This window comes from Hetaerina americana, unplaced genomic scaffold (assembly GCF_022747635.1).
Source record: "Hetaerina americana unplaced genomic scaffold, ioHetAmer1.1.p SCAF_5, whole genome shotgun sequence".
NCBI lineage: Eukaryota > Metazoa > Arthropoda > Insecta > Odonata > Calopterygidae > Hetaerina > Hetaerina americana.
In genome coordinates, this window is record NW_027287095.1 from 80,212,857 (window position 1) to 80,230,469 (window position 17,613).

The 17,613-nt window shown below is 40.3% G+C and overlaps 1 protein-coding gene across 1 annotated transcript in view; it reads left to right on the forward strand.

Annotated features, from left to right (window-relative positions):
- The first annotated feature begins 6,159 nt into the window (after positions 1 to 6,159).
- The window catches only part of LOC139693804 (jmjC domain-containing histone demethylation protein 1-like), a 116,240-nt gene continuing 104,786 nt past the window's right edge, over positions 6,160 to 17,613 (forward strand). Inside the window, exon 1 of the mRNA XM_071592088.1 lies at positions 6,160 to 6,359. Within this exon, the coding sequence (XP_071448189.1) occupies positions 6,321 to 6,359 (39 nt within the window). The 5' untranslated portion in view covers positions 6,160 to 6,320. The remainder of the gene's footprint in view (positions 6,360 to 17,613) is intronic.

The window sequence follows — 17,613 nt, forward strand, 5'->3', positions numbered from 1 at the left end:
AACTTGATACATTTGCCCGTCAAAACTTCAATCCTATCCCGCAAGCATCTTCCTTGAGCACTGGCGCAACGGAAATTTGTGAAAGAGGAAACCTCGTATTAGTCGTTTTCAGTAGATGGGTGACTTCAATCTCACAGATGTTTCGAACGAGTGCGCCATAATGAGTTGTCTCGTATGAAATCTATAGTAATTTCTAATGCACAACATTTTATTCCCGAAGTACAAATCATGTCGATTATAATTTTAAGATATTCCATGCAGCCGTCATTTCGAATACTATGAAAGACTTGAGAACAACATTCGATAAACGCATTATCCTCATTATTTAATTACTAGATTGTATTCAGCTCCTCGAAAGTAGTATTTTTTTTTATTGATGGACTCAGCGTGAAAAAACTTCAGTCATCGTTCCCCATCGCACAACATTTCTATCAAGCAGGTTATGAAACTTCTGGCGAGCTTCTTTGTCAAGTTCAAAGACGCATTTAAATCAAATGGGGCATAGAGTTTTTTGTTACGTTTCGTCATTAAGTTGTATTCATATCATACAAGTGGAGACTAATCCTCTTGGTGGGGGGGATCTTTCGCAAGCTGTACGACAATACATAGCTGTGAGACTTGTCAGTATGATCAGGTATCGAAAATGTCGAGCATGAAGCAGTGGGATAACCGAAAAATGTAAAATATTGCATTTCGTCGAGTTAGTGATCAACATCAGCATCAAGTGAGCATCAGCATCATGCATATATGCAGGCCTTGCCTTGCGTTCAAATCTAGTAGAATGGAAACATATGGACTGCAGTAAAACCAATCTTAGGATTGAAGAACTGATAATGATGAGTGATCAAATGCCTACCGAAGCCAACTAATCTTATGCCAGGAAATACTGACAAACGTAAATAAAACAATGTGATTCTCGTGATTATCAAACAAATTGCAAATAAACTGATAAACTATCTAGACTCATGCTTCTGTGGCATAAAAGGGCTGGCTGCTCTGCTATGTCAGGTTAGAGTGCCATTGGCGGGGATTTTTTAGAATCTACGGAGTGAACCCATCGGAATGGCATTTGATAAAATTTTATTCCTCGAAATTTTTCCCAGTTGGTGACGATACTTTAGTGGGTAGTTTGAGCAACATAATAATAAAAAAGAAAGAACCACAGTGCGGGGCTTAAATCCAAACAAGCCCGCGTTTCTTCGAATGAGATTTCCTCGCCGGGTTAGCGAAACCATCCCCAGACCTCTCCGAAGCATTATACTTAGCCATGATATTGTAAACAGTGGACCAGGGGTATCAGAACAATCAAGCTATTTCGAAATACGAGATTTCGATTTCTCGTATAACGCCCAGCGCGAACACTTTCGATAATAGCGGCTCTTCGATTGTACACCGCACTTGAGGGTAATATCTCGGTCATTTTAAGGTTATGACTGTTTACTAGATGCCCATATCTTTCAAGAACGGCAATCAGTGGAACTGAAATATGGCGGGAAATTCAAATTGAAATTTGTCCGTTTTTAAGCGCCGCACCGTTTAGTCAATTATGAGAGATATAGTTATCGTGAAATCCAGTTTGGGACGCCACAAGTAACTTGCTTTGCGCAATACTCGCTTTACAATCAATTACTTTGCCTACCGTTATTTAAATAAGTAGGTACATGATTTTTACGGAAAAAATTCCCGTGTAGCAGTGTTTCCGATTGAATCATAGCGATATGTTTACTACCATCGAAGATATTATTCAGATGGTGATCTTACCGCTTCGATAACTACGGAATGCCATCACACGAACCGTTGCAAAGCAAAACAAAAGTGGGAGTACGTATTGTTCAGTAATAAGAATACGATCGAATATTGATTTTATGAATTGAAAACGATTTCGTTGACAATTTCAGGCAATTTTGCATCCCAAAATAAAGTAGGCATAGTTGATCGTCATTTTAGGTGCACCTTAAAACAAATGAGCGTCCCATACCACCAAATAGATACCATCAGATTACATAATAGAAAAATATTTTCAATCTCTCCTCTAAGATATTTCGATAGAAATTTTATTATCAGAGATGTTTGTGCCCTTAGATCGCGGTGATTTGTAAGCTGGAGAACATGAGATTCGGATCAAGTCATGACTGCATGATGATGATGCCATCTTGATTTTCGAGAGGCATGTGGTCGTCACCACTGCGATGGAGGTGCACGAGAAGTTGGGCCTCGAATCACCCACCTGTGTGCTCCCGAAGCTTGCTCATGCATCCCTTTCCCTTGTCGCGCTGGCACCTGCACGAACGGCTTAGAGATTTCCGTTCGAGACTCGGGTGACATTTTGACAGCTGTTTGGCCAGTTATCGTATTATTCCCATCCTAATACCGCAAATAATCAGCCGGGAAAGATAAAGTAAGAGGGGAACTGAGGGAATAAGATTTAAGAGTTCTCACAAAATAGATAGCGTTATTTGGAGTGGGTGTAGGAAAAATTTGATGATGTTTTAGGTGATAATAGAGTGGTGCGCTTGATTGGAAACATTTTCGAACCATCGAAAATTTTTTTACCCTAGATTTTTCCAGAATGTGTACGAGAAGAAATAAGTGTAAGAAGAGCTATCAGAGACACTAGGAACGAACCTTTTTTTGGTGTTTAATCACCCCCTGCCCCACACCCTAATGGTGGCTTTCAGGGCACCATGTGGAAATAAGATTAGGAAGCGTGTCTCTACTGTCTCGAAGAAAGGCAGACAAAAAAATCGGTGCTTTCAAAGTGGCGTTGGCCGAAAAACGGCATGTAATCTGCTACATTGAAGTACGCACAAAGCATTCCAGTTTACCATAGAGACAATTATTAAAATACTATATTGACCGCTCATATTACCTATTTATAATAAGTGAAAGTCTCCAGTTTGATTGATAGAAAGTCTCCGTTCTCTCTCACAGATCTCAATTACAACAAAAAAGGGCGAAACATTAAAAAATGCTACACTCTTGTTTTGAGTAGGTACGTTTTTCCTTGCGGATTTTTCATTTACGATGTCTCACCGAAAAGGCACAGAGGTTAGTTCCCCGATATCCTTTGCCGCTAGTCCTTAAGGGGCCTCTCCCAGGGATGTGGACGTGGGGAGACCCAGCGAGGTTGAAACCGGTTGAAAATGGTTATTTCAACTAGGGATAGAACCGGCAACCTCGGCGTGGGTGTTACTTACCACCCCATATCTTTTGCTGCGCATAAAATACTCTTTCTTAGTAATAACAGCAAACTGATGGGGGAATGGAATGGTTCTTAAAGTAATTCCGCCCTTAAACATGGTGTAGTACAAAAAAACGGCAAATAAACACTTTGGCCTCGTGCTGTTTCGTCGCGGTTTTCTCGGCGCTCGCCTTGGTGCGAGGTCGGCCTATGCGGATCCCATTGCGGACCTCCAGCTGAGAAACGCCGTGCCACACGACCGACCTCCCGTGGTAGAGAGAGAAAACACCCCTTGCGTGGCTATTCGTGTGGGCCGGGGTCTGGACGAATGGTATGACTCTTCTTTGAGCAAAGCTGTGGGGTTTGGCTTACGAGCAGACCGATTCCTTCTTCCCACCTGCTCCCCATCGGTTGCCGTGACGGAAAACGACGAACAGCTTTTGCCGTAGGTAGCCGAGAGGATTGATTTCCATTCATTCATACGTCTCGGCTACTTCCGCTTCCCTGTCCCGTTGAGACTAATCGGAGACGACGTGCAGTCGTCTGTGCCGCGAGGAGCAGTTTGTCTGGTCCGCGTCGTCAAGTGAACGTCGCTAGGACCGCATTTTGGGCATTCTTCCTGCCCCTCATAATCTTTTTTAACAAAAATTCTTACTCTTTATGTCATTTGAAAGCATACGCAAATCATTCGAATCCGTGCACATTATAAAACAAACATTTTAAGGTTCAGCCCACCATTAGGAAGTTATTCCTTCCTAGAATTGGTCCATGAGCATTTCGTGTTTTGCCCATGCGGGACAAACGTGCGGGCACAAGAACTAATACTCGTTCCGCCGCATCTTTTTTGCCCATCTATTTGTAGCTTACCCACCGCCGTGTCCATTAATGGGCATTCAGATCGTTGTCACCACCGCTGCAGTAATCAACCAGACGTTTGTTTTTGGTAGGTGAGGGTAGAGCTCACTTGGTACAAACTGCAATGTTTGTGACATTCACAGGGTAAGGGGTAAACTTTTGTCTGCCTAAGTCTTTCCCTGTGAGGCAACATTTTGTACATCTGATGTAAAATTGCTAGTCTTAGAGATTTGAACTGATGATATTCAGAAATATATCAGTCCGATTTGGACCCCGGTCCACTGGTCAGTAACTGAAGGGTTATCTACTAAATCACTACGCTGCTCCGACTATCATTGGAAGTGATACAGGTGAGCAGAATCACTCACCGCAACCATTCACTTCATCTCACCCTTCTCATTTCAGAATATATTCAAAAGTCATGGATTAATACTATCGGAATCACTTCAAATGAAGAGTCGCTGTCGCCCAATTATATGTTGTATTTTATGCTGTAGCATTAAAGCGACAAGTAAGACTGAACTCAAGCACAAGGTATGAAGGAGGAATAAAGTATTTCGCTGATTGTTTCGACTGTGGGTTATAATGAGAAGTACTCTTTTTGTGTTTGAAATGTACACTTGTGTTCTCACATGCCTATTGAGGAAATATAGTCCTTAACTCGATTGTATCTTAGTTAAAGAGTTCCTCAGATATGCACCTTAATATAGGGAAACGAATATGTATATTTTTTTAAGCTGGAATCATTGGTTAATATCGGAGATATTTACGCATATATTTCACTGCGAGTTATCTTTTCTTTACTCATTGAGTCTATTTGATAAGCAAAGCGACCATTATGTTCTTTGATGTGGGTAACTCAAACATTCAGCATGGGCGACATGTTCTTTACCCAATTCTACTCGCGTGTTCCCAGGAACATCTGGTGTCTGGAAAATCATGTCGCATTAATTTTGTCTCTTGGCGATTGCTCGCCTGAGTCTCTCAATATTCACAGGCATTGCAAGGATTTGAACCCAGGTCCTTGGAGTTATTGGCTGAACTGACAACGCAATGAGGTTGCCATTAGGATATAGATGTGTGTCAAGCATGTTATAATCATATTTCAACCGTCCGAGGGTATAATTAAGAGGGAGCAATGCAAAATCATATTTTTTTTACTGTTTCTGGGTGAAAATGCTTAAATCAAAACAGAATCAACTAGCACTAAAATTGAAATAAAAATTTTAAAATAATCTCTCGAAGCATACATTTTTAGGTTTTTTAGGTTTAGGTTACTTTGGCATGTTTGTAAATTTTATTTTGAGAAATTGTTACTGCTTTATATAATCTCGTCTGGTGTCTATAATACTCTTGGGTCACACAATAACTCAACATCACATTAAAATCGTCGGCAATATAAAGACAAATTCATTTATGACCAGCTATGGCGAAATGGTTTGTGCTATCAATGCTGACAATTATAAAATATAGAAAGTATTTTTGTGAAATAACTACATTAATTGTAATTAATGTATTTTAATTTTTAGCAGTTTGCTTTTCGCTACTAATTTGGCCTGTATTAATATTGGAAAACATTTTAGATCTAGAAAATCAATCTAAAATATCCCATGGAATCCTACGTGATGCTATCGTTAAAAATTAGGAATAAATAAAAATTGCAAACAAGAAGAAATAGATGTTTATATTTCAACCAGTCGGGAACTAGGGTCTTTAAGTTTGGCGCCTTTGACATTCGTTCGAAATAGCGTCGGCAGCCGCTCCACAAACGTGAAGTCGAAAACTTTTTCGTCGATGGTCCATAGTTTTAATGGGGGCACAGCGCCGCCATGTTTTTCTCTGGATAATCGTACATGCCTATAAGAAAATCTCGAGACGGCAAAATGACTGCGTGAGCCTCGTCACAGATTATTGTCAAAGAAACCTTCCGCCCGAAAACTGCTCTCCCAGCTGGTTAGGTCAATACGAAATGGATTCCCTTCATGACGTCGCTGGGCGGAGCTAAGGAGGCATCATCGCGGTACGAGAGCGTGACGTCACAGCCCCCTTCGTAAAGCTTCGAGCGCGGCCACGGGAACAGTCGAAGAGCACGACGAGGCAGTAGCGGCCGAGCAGGGCTAACGTGTGGTCATGTTGTTCAGTGTGCGTCTTTTTGGCTGGCTATTTTGTCCGTGTTGTTGCGAGTGATACGTGCTTCACATCGTGAGACGGCTTCCTTGTGCAACCTACGCCTTATCTACACTGGGTTGTAAACTCTCGAACTGTAATACGGCCAGGTTCGGAAATGGAGAGTGTTACAACGAAGAGAGTCACGCGACAACTGGTAGGCTCCGAACCTTACTCTTTAATTTGTAGATTGTTTATATATTTGATGTCTTAGTCAGGAGTTTTAATGTTTCTCTAAGGTCTGTAGCTTATATTTAGTGCGTTTGTGTGCCTCCCTCACTCTGGCCTCAGAGGGGAATCTCGTCTTCGTCCACGGAATGTTTTTGTGTACGTGCAGTTAGGGTGACAGCCCTCAAAAGGAGGAGAAACGAGGGTGTTGCGAGTGGGGGAGGGATTTTGGGCTGCGTTGTTGTCTGTGCTGCGAGGGTCGAGAAGAAAAAAAGATTCACTGTGCATGTGTGAGTGTGCGTGCGTGTGTTGCAGGCCTTTTAAAACTACGGTTGCCTCTTTCTCTCTATCCCTGTTACTCTCCATTCCTCCCTCTCTCCCTTTCTTTCTCCCTCTCTCGTATAGATTGCGACCGTACGTACGACTGCCGCGGAAAATCTCGCCTTAGCTGACCGCCATCATGAGCTGTGTGTTCGTCACGACCTCGCGAAATGTGCGAAAGTAGGCAAAGAAATGGCACAGGTGTTGGGAAATGGGCTACATAAGAGAAGCGAATATTATCCGAAAGGTGGATCTTTGTTTTGTGTTTATCCCCGTTGGAGCAAACTTTAAGCGGAACCAAAGGAAGTAAGGACTCGCGCCCTCCGGAAGCCAAGAATACTGAGTCCCCGATATGTTTCGAATTATTACCAAGTTCCGTTCTTATATTTCTAATCTTTTCAACTACATCAACCGTTATTGATACTTCAGTTCTCGTGCATGGAATATCATATTATGTTACTCCCAATTAACTAAATGTCAAAGCTTCGGTTGTTATTTTTACTGTTTTTCAGTCTTTAGATAACTCAACTCCGTTTCGTCAATCTCGTCTGACAAATTTTCTTGTGAATATTAACTTGTTTACATTACGGTCGCCATGGTATCGGTACAGCCAAGAGTAGCATCATTGATGTTAAATATAATGTTAATGCCTTCAAATCGACTAGTTATTCTTTACAGAGGTTAACCAATTACTCCTCTCAGGCTCTCTATTTTTGCCAATTTAAACCGATGATGTAGTGATTCAGTCTACAGACAACATTAAGTCCGTAAATATGTTGCTCATGGTGAATTTCCTTTGTTTTGAAAATTATCATTGTAAACAATCTCGTAAATGACTAAGCGCCAATGAATCTTTCAATTATCATTCATGTGCGGTTAAATGTAGTGTGTGCAGTTAATAAACCCTTGTGTTATGGAATTTAACAGGTTAATTATTTTTGAATCAAGGTGTTTGCATAAATTAACTTGGATACTTACAGTTGCTGGTGTCCCAGCGGAAGGTTGTGAAATCTGAAACGTTTACATATAATTTGAATAATGCACCTAAAATATTGTTTTTGTATAACCCTGGTTCATCCTTAATTTACATTTAATGTTAAACAACTGACTTGTTGGTTAGAATTTTAACATTACCAAATAAAAACCGTAACTGATGTTTAGTAGGTAACGCAAATTATTCTGATGGCTGTGCTAACACTGAATACAGGATGTACTTACACAACTTTGCCACCAACTACTCATCATATAATCGATTATGTTATGTCGTTTTGATTTCATAATTAACCTGTAATGAAAGAATAGCTTACCAAATGAATAATTTGTTATTATGGTCATGTGTCTCTCACAGCTGCGGTTGAAAGCATTTACCTTGAAATCCGAAAGTGACCTAGTTTCTTCTTCCCATTGGTTCGCCGAATATATGGACATTACATGGTAGCCTTTTGAACACGTGTCAGTCTTGACTATCCCGTTTTATTATTGTATTGATAACTATGAACTTACAGTATGACTTAGTCGTGAGAAAATATATCTGAGGAATAGGCATCTTCTCTAATTATGTATTGCTATAATTATGTGTAGTCCAATTCCCAATAGCTACAGCATTTCCGGGCTGCCTTATGTATATTGCTACCTTTCTTTAAAATTGTCTATGTCTACCATTCTTGTTATGGCTACTGGGGAATAATTTTCTGAATGGACGTGAAAGGAAATACTTATATTTATTCTATACACTAAACTATCACAATCTTGAATTTCCTGATTTCCTGATAGTGGATTCTATTTTAATAGCGTATGTTTCATCCTGTTTCCGTTATTTACATTATACCGAGAAACAACTGTTAAATTCAGTAAGTTTCTACAATATTTGCAGGCAGTTATATTTGTTTTTTCAAAATATTTGTTAAGAGGCAAATTCTTATTTACGTTGTTTGGCGCCAAGACAAGTGAAGTAGCATTTTGTTACAGAGTTAAGGTTAGTATATTGACCTTAGACTGCAACAGCTATTTCGGATTGAAATTAAATATATTTTTCATACTCATTATTACTTATTATACAGCAAATGTATTGCCCCTGCAATGGTAACTATGTTGCCTCATCTATTTGTAAGAATCTTAACTAATTGCCAGGTCACTCCCCTATACCTAGTTATTGTTTAGGCAGGCAAGTTAATCCATCACTCTATTCTGATGAATTAAGGTACCCGAGGGAATCATGTGGGTTAGCAGGGATTTTAATAAAATAGGTGTATATGTACACGAGTGTTGAACTGATTAGTGCCCTTAAAGGCAAGGCAGACGATGCGTATGTCATTCGTATTTCTGGGACAGACGGAAACAACGTTCCACATATCTAACACGTGGTTTGGCCTTCATGAATGACTGACGTAAAAATTGATGTTTGGGGTCATCGCTCCGTCATCTTTCTCACTCAGTTATTGTCCTCGCATCCCCTCGTCCGTTATCCTTTGATATCTTCCTATTGCCCATGTTTTACATCGTGCTCTGTTTCTGAGCAGCATTATGCTGTGATTGGGATGCCACACTGGCAGTGTTGTCTTCTTAACAGGACAGGATACGTATATGTACTGCCCATTCTTTCTGTGGAAAATTCAAGCCGTTAGGCGCACGATTGGCCGATTGAGTTTTGTTTACATGCAGGCTGTAAAGGATGTGTAATGATATTTGTGGATTATTATTACGTAGTTACCTAAAGAATTCTCAGCGATCACTCTCTTAACATAAACTTTGAACACTAATTCAAAATGGCGGCCAGAGTAATCTTGTCGCTTTTGTCAGCATGACATTACGAAATTGGTGAAACACTGTTGCACTTCCTGGCACTGTCTGTCGTAGAAGAATCTAAATTTTGTTGTAAGCGTTTTCATTTTGGCATTTTTTAATGTGTGATAATTCCGTTTAGCGTTGTCACACGAAAGCAATTTCCCAAATCTCTGCGGAACAATATCAAGAATGCGTTCAATCATTCTTAGGATGTGGTTATCCACCATCGATTGTAGAGAAGTGTGTCAGCGCATAAACTTATGCCGTGGCTTCTGATCAAGGATCTTAATATTCAGAAGAAGTTGAACCGTAGTATTCAACACTAGCAGGCTCGTGAGGCAATTGATGGTTTTTATTCTCAGAAATTATTTCCCGTGCGTCTCTCAGGGGTGGCATTAACCCGCGACGTTATAATCCCTTGTTTCGATCATGGAACACGGCCGAAACCTTTTCCCCTCCTACAACTCCCTCCCCTGCCAAGCGGTTGCCCTGACAGGAAGGGTTGGTGGGGACTATGGAATGGTCTTTCATATTCATGAATACATTATTCTCCCTGTGGTATATGACTGGCAGGGGGTGCGAGGATGTGTTCGTTAGGTGTCTTGTTTTGGGCGCTCAAGAATGGCGGCTAATATTCCCTAAAGCACAGACCAGACGAATCACATGAACATTCTCGGGTTAATGTTGTTGGATGCACCCAATCAGAATTTGTTCAATTCTCCTCAAGCAAAACATTACGTTGGCGCCAACTGACGTGTAAATAAATTCCACTACGATATTTTTCGTTGGCTCAGCCATGCACTGAATAATTTCGTAGTACCATCTATTTAGCTGAAACAGTTTTTCCATAATTCAAATAAGAATTTTTAGTTAGATTGGCAAAAGGTAGTCGTCTCGAAGGATAGGGACATAAGGTTGACGAAGACTGACAACCTCGAGGGCTTTATTGAATAGGTGGTTGCGGTATTGGTCATCGCTATATGAATCGCCAGGATGCTTGATAAGGAATTGGGGTTAATTTGGTGCTACTGCATGGTATCAGGTCAAAATATTTTCAGTCATGTTCGATCACCTAGGGTCAGGAATATGGTGACAAATAAACACAGGACATTGGATCTATTTCATAAGTTACTCCTCACATTTCGCAAACCCTCTGTCGCAGGGAACCCATTGCCGAACATTTTTGGCCAAGAATTGAATATGTTGTAGAACAAAATTGCCTGATTTGTAAGAGCATTTCTTCCATCAAACAGCATGAGACGATAAAAAACCCACGGTTGGAAACCTCAAGGAATTGAGCTGGCGGTGAGGTACATAAATGCCAATCTTAGTCCATTTCCGGTATCTGTGGAATATGAGCATCCACCACACTGTATCTGCAGGCTGGGGAAATAAGTATACGGTTTAATAGAAACGGAAAGCACAAAAAAAGGCCTTAAGGGCAGGCCTCTCTCGTTTTGAGGTAATGGGTATCCCTATTTAATTGTTCTCTGGATAAGACTATGTTTCGCTCCTACTCAGTGCAAGTATTCGAAGAGGTGACTAATCGCTGTAAATACGATAATATTAATGTAGTCAATCCTACATTTTTAACAAGCTCATTCAGTAACCGCCATTTTAGAATTTTCGTGGAAATAACCATAATTCGAAAACTCATCTATCACAGGTTGATATTAGGTAGGTATTGAATACGAGTACTTACTAGTTACAAATTTTCTTGGAAAATTTTGACTGTTTTAGTGCCTATTTTGTTATAGTTAACGAAAACAAAGACGAAAGTTACATTCCTCAGCAGAAAGTAGCTAAGCTTTCATTAGGTATGTTTTTTTGGAATTGGAATACAGATTTCACCTCCGCCGAATCAGTGGAATATCGTCGATTGTCTTGTGTAAATTTTCGTGGGATATTATTTATAATAAGAAGTACGAGGGTCATCCGGAAAGTAGTACCCGTTCGTGAAATAAAGACACAAAAGTAAATATTAACAAACTTTTAAAATAAGAAAAAAAAAATTTTAAAAAATTTTATTTGAAAGAGGATACTTTAAACTACTTCTCAACATAATCTCCAAGCAAATTAAGGCATTTGTCATAACGTGTGACAAGTTTCTGTATTCCTGCTGCATAGTCCTTCGCCGCCAGCTCATTGAGATACGCGAGGGACCCATCTTGCACAAATTTTTGCATAATGCAGATGGTGTTTAACAATTTCATGAACAATTGTTCGAGAAACATTGGGAAAATGCTCACAGATGTCATCAATTGTGACGCGCCGATCGTTCCTCACGAATTCGTCAACTGAGCTCACCAGTTGGTCTGTAATGACAGACGGTCTCCCCGAACGCTCATCGTCGTGTGTGTTCCCCCTCCCCATGTTGAAGTTGCGACACGACCGCCGAACAGACGACTCGTCCATTACATTGTCTCCATACACCTCCTTTAATTGGCGATGAATATCACATGGGTGAACGTTTCTTGCATTGAGGAATTTAATCACTGGCCTCACTTCACAACTGGCGGCGTTCTCAATTTTTTTAAACATTGTAAACAATCACAGAAACAACACAGGCAATGCTAGCGTCACGCAACTTGGCTCAGAGAAGGCAGACAAGCCACTGAAGCTATCTGACCTCGTCCAGCGGCTACTCGCGTCGTCAGCACTTCATGCGGCACGAACGGGTACTACTTTCCGGATGACCCTCGTATATCTAATAACACTGTACCAGAAAAATATTTATAATATATATCAAAAGAAAATGCAATTAAGAGCCAAATGATTTGGCTCTGTTTGGTTAGACGACTAATTGCCACTCACTTCATATTACGTGAGTATTAATAGAATGACACTTCATTGGACGTGTTCTCCAGGACAGAGTCTTCTTAATAACGTAGATGACCATCTCAGGATGAAACACTACCGGTTGAGTCTGATTGACCGCAAGTCAGTTACAAGCTAGGGAACATGAATTCTCTACAACCCCATTCGTGTTACGTGTAAACCTTGTGTGAACAATTAATTCCATGAAGTAAATTGCTTTTAGCCCTGTAATCAACCTGCGTGCATAGTTATCAATTCCTTCCATTAGACCTAATGATGTCCAATGGAAGGCCTAAATCTGCATTCATTTAGGGGGTTCATTTTTTTGCAGTCTGCATTTTTGCAGTCGTGAGCCAAAACTTCTAAGCAGAATACTGGCTGCTCTATAGCACAAATGAAAACGTAAACACTTTGTTAAATATCATGCACTGTGACATCTAGGTCAACTGCTCAGAGAGAGGAAAAGTTCAGTGTCAAGGTAGCAGAGTATATGTACCAGAATTAGCCTTCGTCACATACATTCAGTCTAATAGAGGAGTTCTTAAATTATTTAGTGTCTAGGCAAACTATTTTATGTTATCATTGTAGATTTTACATGACCAAGAATAAAGTACATTTGTACATTATTCTTGTCAAATAAACTAATCCATTTGTTATGCATGAACATTTATGGGTGAAAAATCTACGAAAATAAATATTTGAGAAGTATTGTCTCGGTTCTTCCTTGTGTGTTGCATTGCACATAAATTCGTATGTTATTAGTTTCATTTTTGCCACTGTATATTACGTCGAATTAAGCGGCGGTCTACAACGGAAGAAATCGGCACTATCCTCTGCCACCCGAAAATGCCTCGTGTAGTGTTGACTTTAGATGGAAACCTTTAGAGATAAGCTGGCATTGCAGTATTCTCGTGCGCCATGGTTTACACTGCCGTGCAATCCACTTAAAATAAATGCTCACATTTGCCGAAGGAGCCCTCTCCACCCAAAGCGTGGAGGACATGTCGTGTACGTTTGTTTTGGATCAGTTTACGGTACAACGGCGCCCGGGCAAACGTGAAGGTCGGACCTCCAGATCCCGTCCAGAATACTGGAAGTCCCGTAATCTGCCGAAAAACTGCCGTTAAAAATCCGGTGCGGTTACGTGCGTGCGAGTCCTCCCCATCCAAGATTCGTGCTCAACCAACTTCGGTTTGTTCGTGTGATTTGCATGACTGTTCGTTTCTCACAGAAATGATCGCCCATTTGGATCATGGCTATGAATTGCTTGTGTTAATGCTTCGAATAACACCGACACCCATTTGGTGAACAACACGAATTCCTTGCTGCCCAGTGGCTGAGAAGGACGTCGAAATTAAATTAAATTAGAAGATATTTGTGTAATAAGCGTTCGACCTGTATCAACGCTATCACGTTTCATAAGGGAAAACTGAGTTGATATGAAACAAGAACCCAAAAGCATTTCGGTCCTTATTCAGACAGGTTCAGTGAAAAGTCAGCAGTGAGTTAATTTGCTCGAAAACGATGAAGGTGAAAGAGTAGCCTACAGTTAAGAAACTGCCTACGTATTTAATTCCATCTTTCAAAGTGTTTTTGGGTAATAATCATCAAGTATCTCCGATAGCTTACCAAATCATTTTAGCCAACGGACGCCCGATGTATAATTTTTACATAGTGTATTAGAGTTGTGGCTGAAAAAATTAGCTACAAAGAAATCCGGGCTCGGTAATATACCTACTTGCAACTTTGAGGAACTAGCACCGGAAATTGTGCTGCATCTGGAAACCATATTTAATCCGTAATAGATCACAAAATTTCCAATAATTGGAAAATTTCTAATGTGCAACCTATTTTTAAAAGCGGCGACAGGTAGGAGCGTAGTAATTACAGACCTACCTCCGTCTCTTCCATATCATGTAAGAACATGGAACATACTATATAATTGTTAGTTCGATAATGAGGCATCTCGATAGTCAAGCGTTATTACTGAAAAAACTTTTTCGGAAAGGGTAGATCCAACGAGACACAACTTGCGCTTGATGCTCATGATATTTAGGGTTTGGGAGGTTATTAGTTTCCAGTGGATGCGGTTTTTCCAGGCTCAGCACAATATTTGGACGAAGTGCCTTTTAGCAAGCTATCCGCACGGCAAGAAGTCTGTGGTGAATATACAAACATTCTTGGCTGGATCAAAGATTTCTTGAATGGTCGCTTACAAAGAGTAGTCGTAGATGGTGGGTGTTATCTCAAATGTAGTAAAGTCATTTCAAGTGTTTTCCAGGGAAGTGTCATTGGACCCCTTTTATTCCTTCTTTACGTTAGCGACTTTAACTTCGTGCTTAATAGTAGCTTACGGTTATTTGCCAATGACTCTCTGATTTACAGAGATATCCATAATCCTGAAAATAAAGTAGTCTTAGCAGGTGGCCTTAATGCTCGACAGCGTTGATGCCGCTCATGGCAATTAGAATTAAATTTAAAAGAGTGTGTGGTGATGAATTTTTGGATTAGTGGTAGTTCTCGTTCGAACTCCTACTGCATTAGGAATGCCGAAATGGAAAGTGACGACTAGATTGTATACTTTGGCGCCATACACTCTCCTGGGTGAAACATATACGGGGAATATGTGGACAAGCTAACAAAAAAATTAGGATTTATGGGAAGAGTACTGGGTATATGTGATGAAAAGGTCAAAGATAAATGTTATCTTTCGCTGTATATGGGGTCTTCATGAAGTAGGATTGATTGCCGAATTGGATTTCGTGCAGAGTAGAGAAGCTAGATTTGTAAAACTTTATGATAAACTTTCAACTTGTCCAGATTATTATAGGAACTAGCTTGGAAAACATCCGTGGAGCGAAGTTTATTACTGATTAAATAGCATGCATGAATTGGAACCAGGTCCCTTTAGCTATGTTGTAGAAAATTACTTATTAGCCCCATCGTACTATAGTAAGAGAGATCATAAGCACGTGATTATAGAGATTGCGGTTTTTTTATTTATCTATCCTGCTATCCATCGCTAGGGTGTATGGCAGGGGGTGGATACACAACGGAATAATTTTACCCGAACATGACCCTACCGCGGTCGGACAATGATATTATGATCCCCTATCGTTCGTGGAAAAATGACATCTTAAATCTATCTGTTCTACACTCTAATTCTAAATATCTCTAATTGTATTAACATGATTTATCCTACCATAGTTCTTTTTTCATTTTCAAGTAGCCTGGTGTGCGGTTATTATTTCACATGCCATTAGTTCGTCTGTTTGACATTGTCGTTATTGTTAAAAACAGCGCCTATCATATGCCTAGAGAAGTATATGCCTCTTAGATACTGCACTACCTGTAGTTATCATGGTCTACATCGTGTGAATTATTTTAAATGTATATTTTTACTAAAACTTAATCTTGATGCTGCATGCTTGGTGTCGAATCATTCTCTGCCACGCACCATATAGCAGACTTAAGTATGTATCATACGTGGTGGTGGTGTGACACAGGTTATGCCAATTAACGCGCCACATAGAATAAATTAGTGCCCAGGATTGAAATCATAAATGATCTAATCAATTCTTTATTTAGCTTAATTTTTTCGACTGAAAGGCCTAATTGACAAGCACAAGTCTAGGAGATAGATTACATGTTTAGAATAATTATTACTCAAGAATAGCCTATACTGGGCTGGTGAGTAATAAATGGTTTTTATATTGGTTTAAGTTTTTGTTTCCTTTAGACAATATAAAATAATTTTTCTTACATTTTAGAGAGCATTAATCAACTAAAGGCCATTCAACCAACGAACAAATTAGCTTTTAGATGTGCTATCCTTTCGCATATACTTCGGCGTTGAGAATGCCCTTTCCATATGTTCACGTTAGCATGTCGTCACCTCAATAGTGACCCGTTTTTTGATAATTTTCATACTGCGATAGCTTTCTTTGGCCCTCAAAATGTAGCACTAAAACCACTCGCTTTTGGCGTGCCCTGTCTCTCTAATAAGTTGTTAATTTGTTGCGGAAGAAGATTTTCATAGATTAATCGGCGGCGTTGAAATTGAAGGTGGCAGTTAATTAAGATAAGTAATGAACCTTTGATAAAATGTAATTTTTTCTATCAAACAACTTTCATAAAACTTACCTGGGTCCGGTGGGGAGTTTTCTCACTCAAAATTTCACATTTGATTCATTTGTCGTTGCAGGTCATATTTGAAACGGTAAGGCTGGGTTGAATTAAGGCGGTCAACCCCGGTATATGTCTTAATGAGAAAACGAGTGACCACCATATTATTTCGTTATCACGGACGCCCGATGTGTGATCCATGAACAGGGTTGCCACTTGTAGTGGGGTCCTGACCGAAGTCGGGACTGTGGTTTGATTGATAGGCCGGAAACGTAAATACACAGGCAAAAAGACGTGACCAAAAATTTTCCTCCGATCGGTGCATTTTCAACCGTAGCCTGAGTTGTTTGCGTGTTATCTTCCTTTCGCGGCGTACGCGACAGTTTTGCCCATGACCATCAGTGTCTTTTTGCGAAAGAATCGGCCGCATAATATTGACGTCAGTATCGTACCTTCCTTATCAATCATTATTCTAGATGTTCTTTCTGAATATAAATGCACCAAATAAACATCTATCACCCAATAATAATATTCGCTTCTTCTGCCACTCATACTTCCCCCCTCCGGTACATGCCGGCCAAAATGGCGTTTCTTTTCCTATATTTGTAGCACTTTCTTTTTTACTTCAACAACCCATGCTGCGTGTCGATATTTTCTCCATCTACATCTGTCTTCTTCCAATTTCCCCTCCGGTCATGCCCTTGCCCAATCCAATCTGACACGTTAGTCTACGTTTCCGCTCCCTCCAGCTCATTTTATCCTCCCAACAATCTCAAAACCACCCGAGCCTTAAGCCATCGCTCTTTCCCGGGAAACCACCCTGCAACAATTTCTTATGAAGTCTTCAGTAATCTTTTACGTGCGATACAAATGCTGCATACAATGTAACTATTTGTTTGAGGCTATGTGAACCCTTACCACGGAGAGAAGCAGCTAAACCCCGTAGTGGTGGCAACCCTGTCCATGTATCGAATAAGCAAAATTGTCCCAATGAAGCAGAGCAATAAGTCGTCCCCGGGCACGGAATGCTATCCACACTGCCACCCTTCCTTTTGTCCTTGAGACCGATCCGTCGACAACGGTCGGAGGCAGGGCGTGCGTTGGGCCATGTGTGGAGATGAATGTCGTTATTAATTTTTATGTTCTTACAAGAGTCATAACACCGAACCAAAAACAGTCCGTTGATAGTGCAGCAC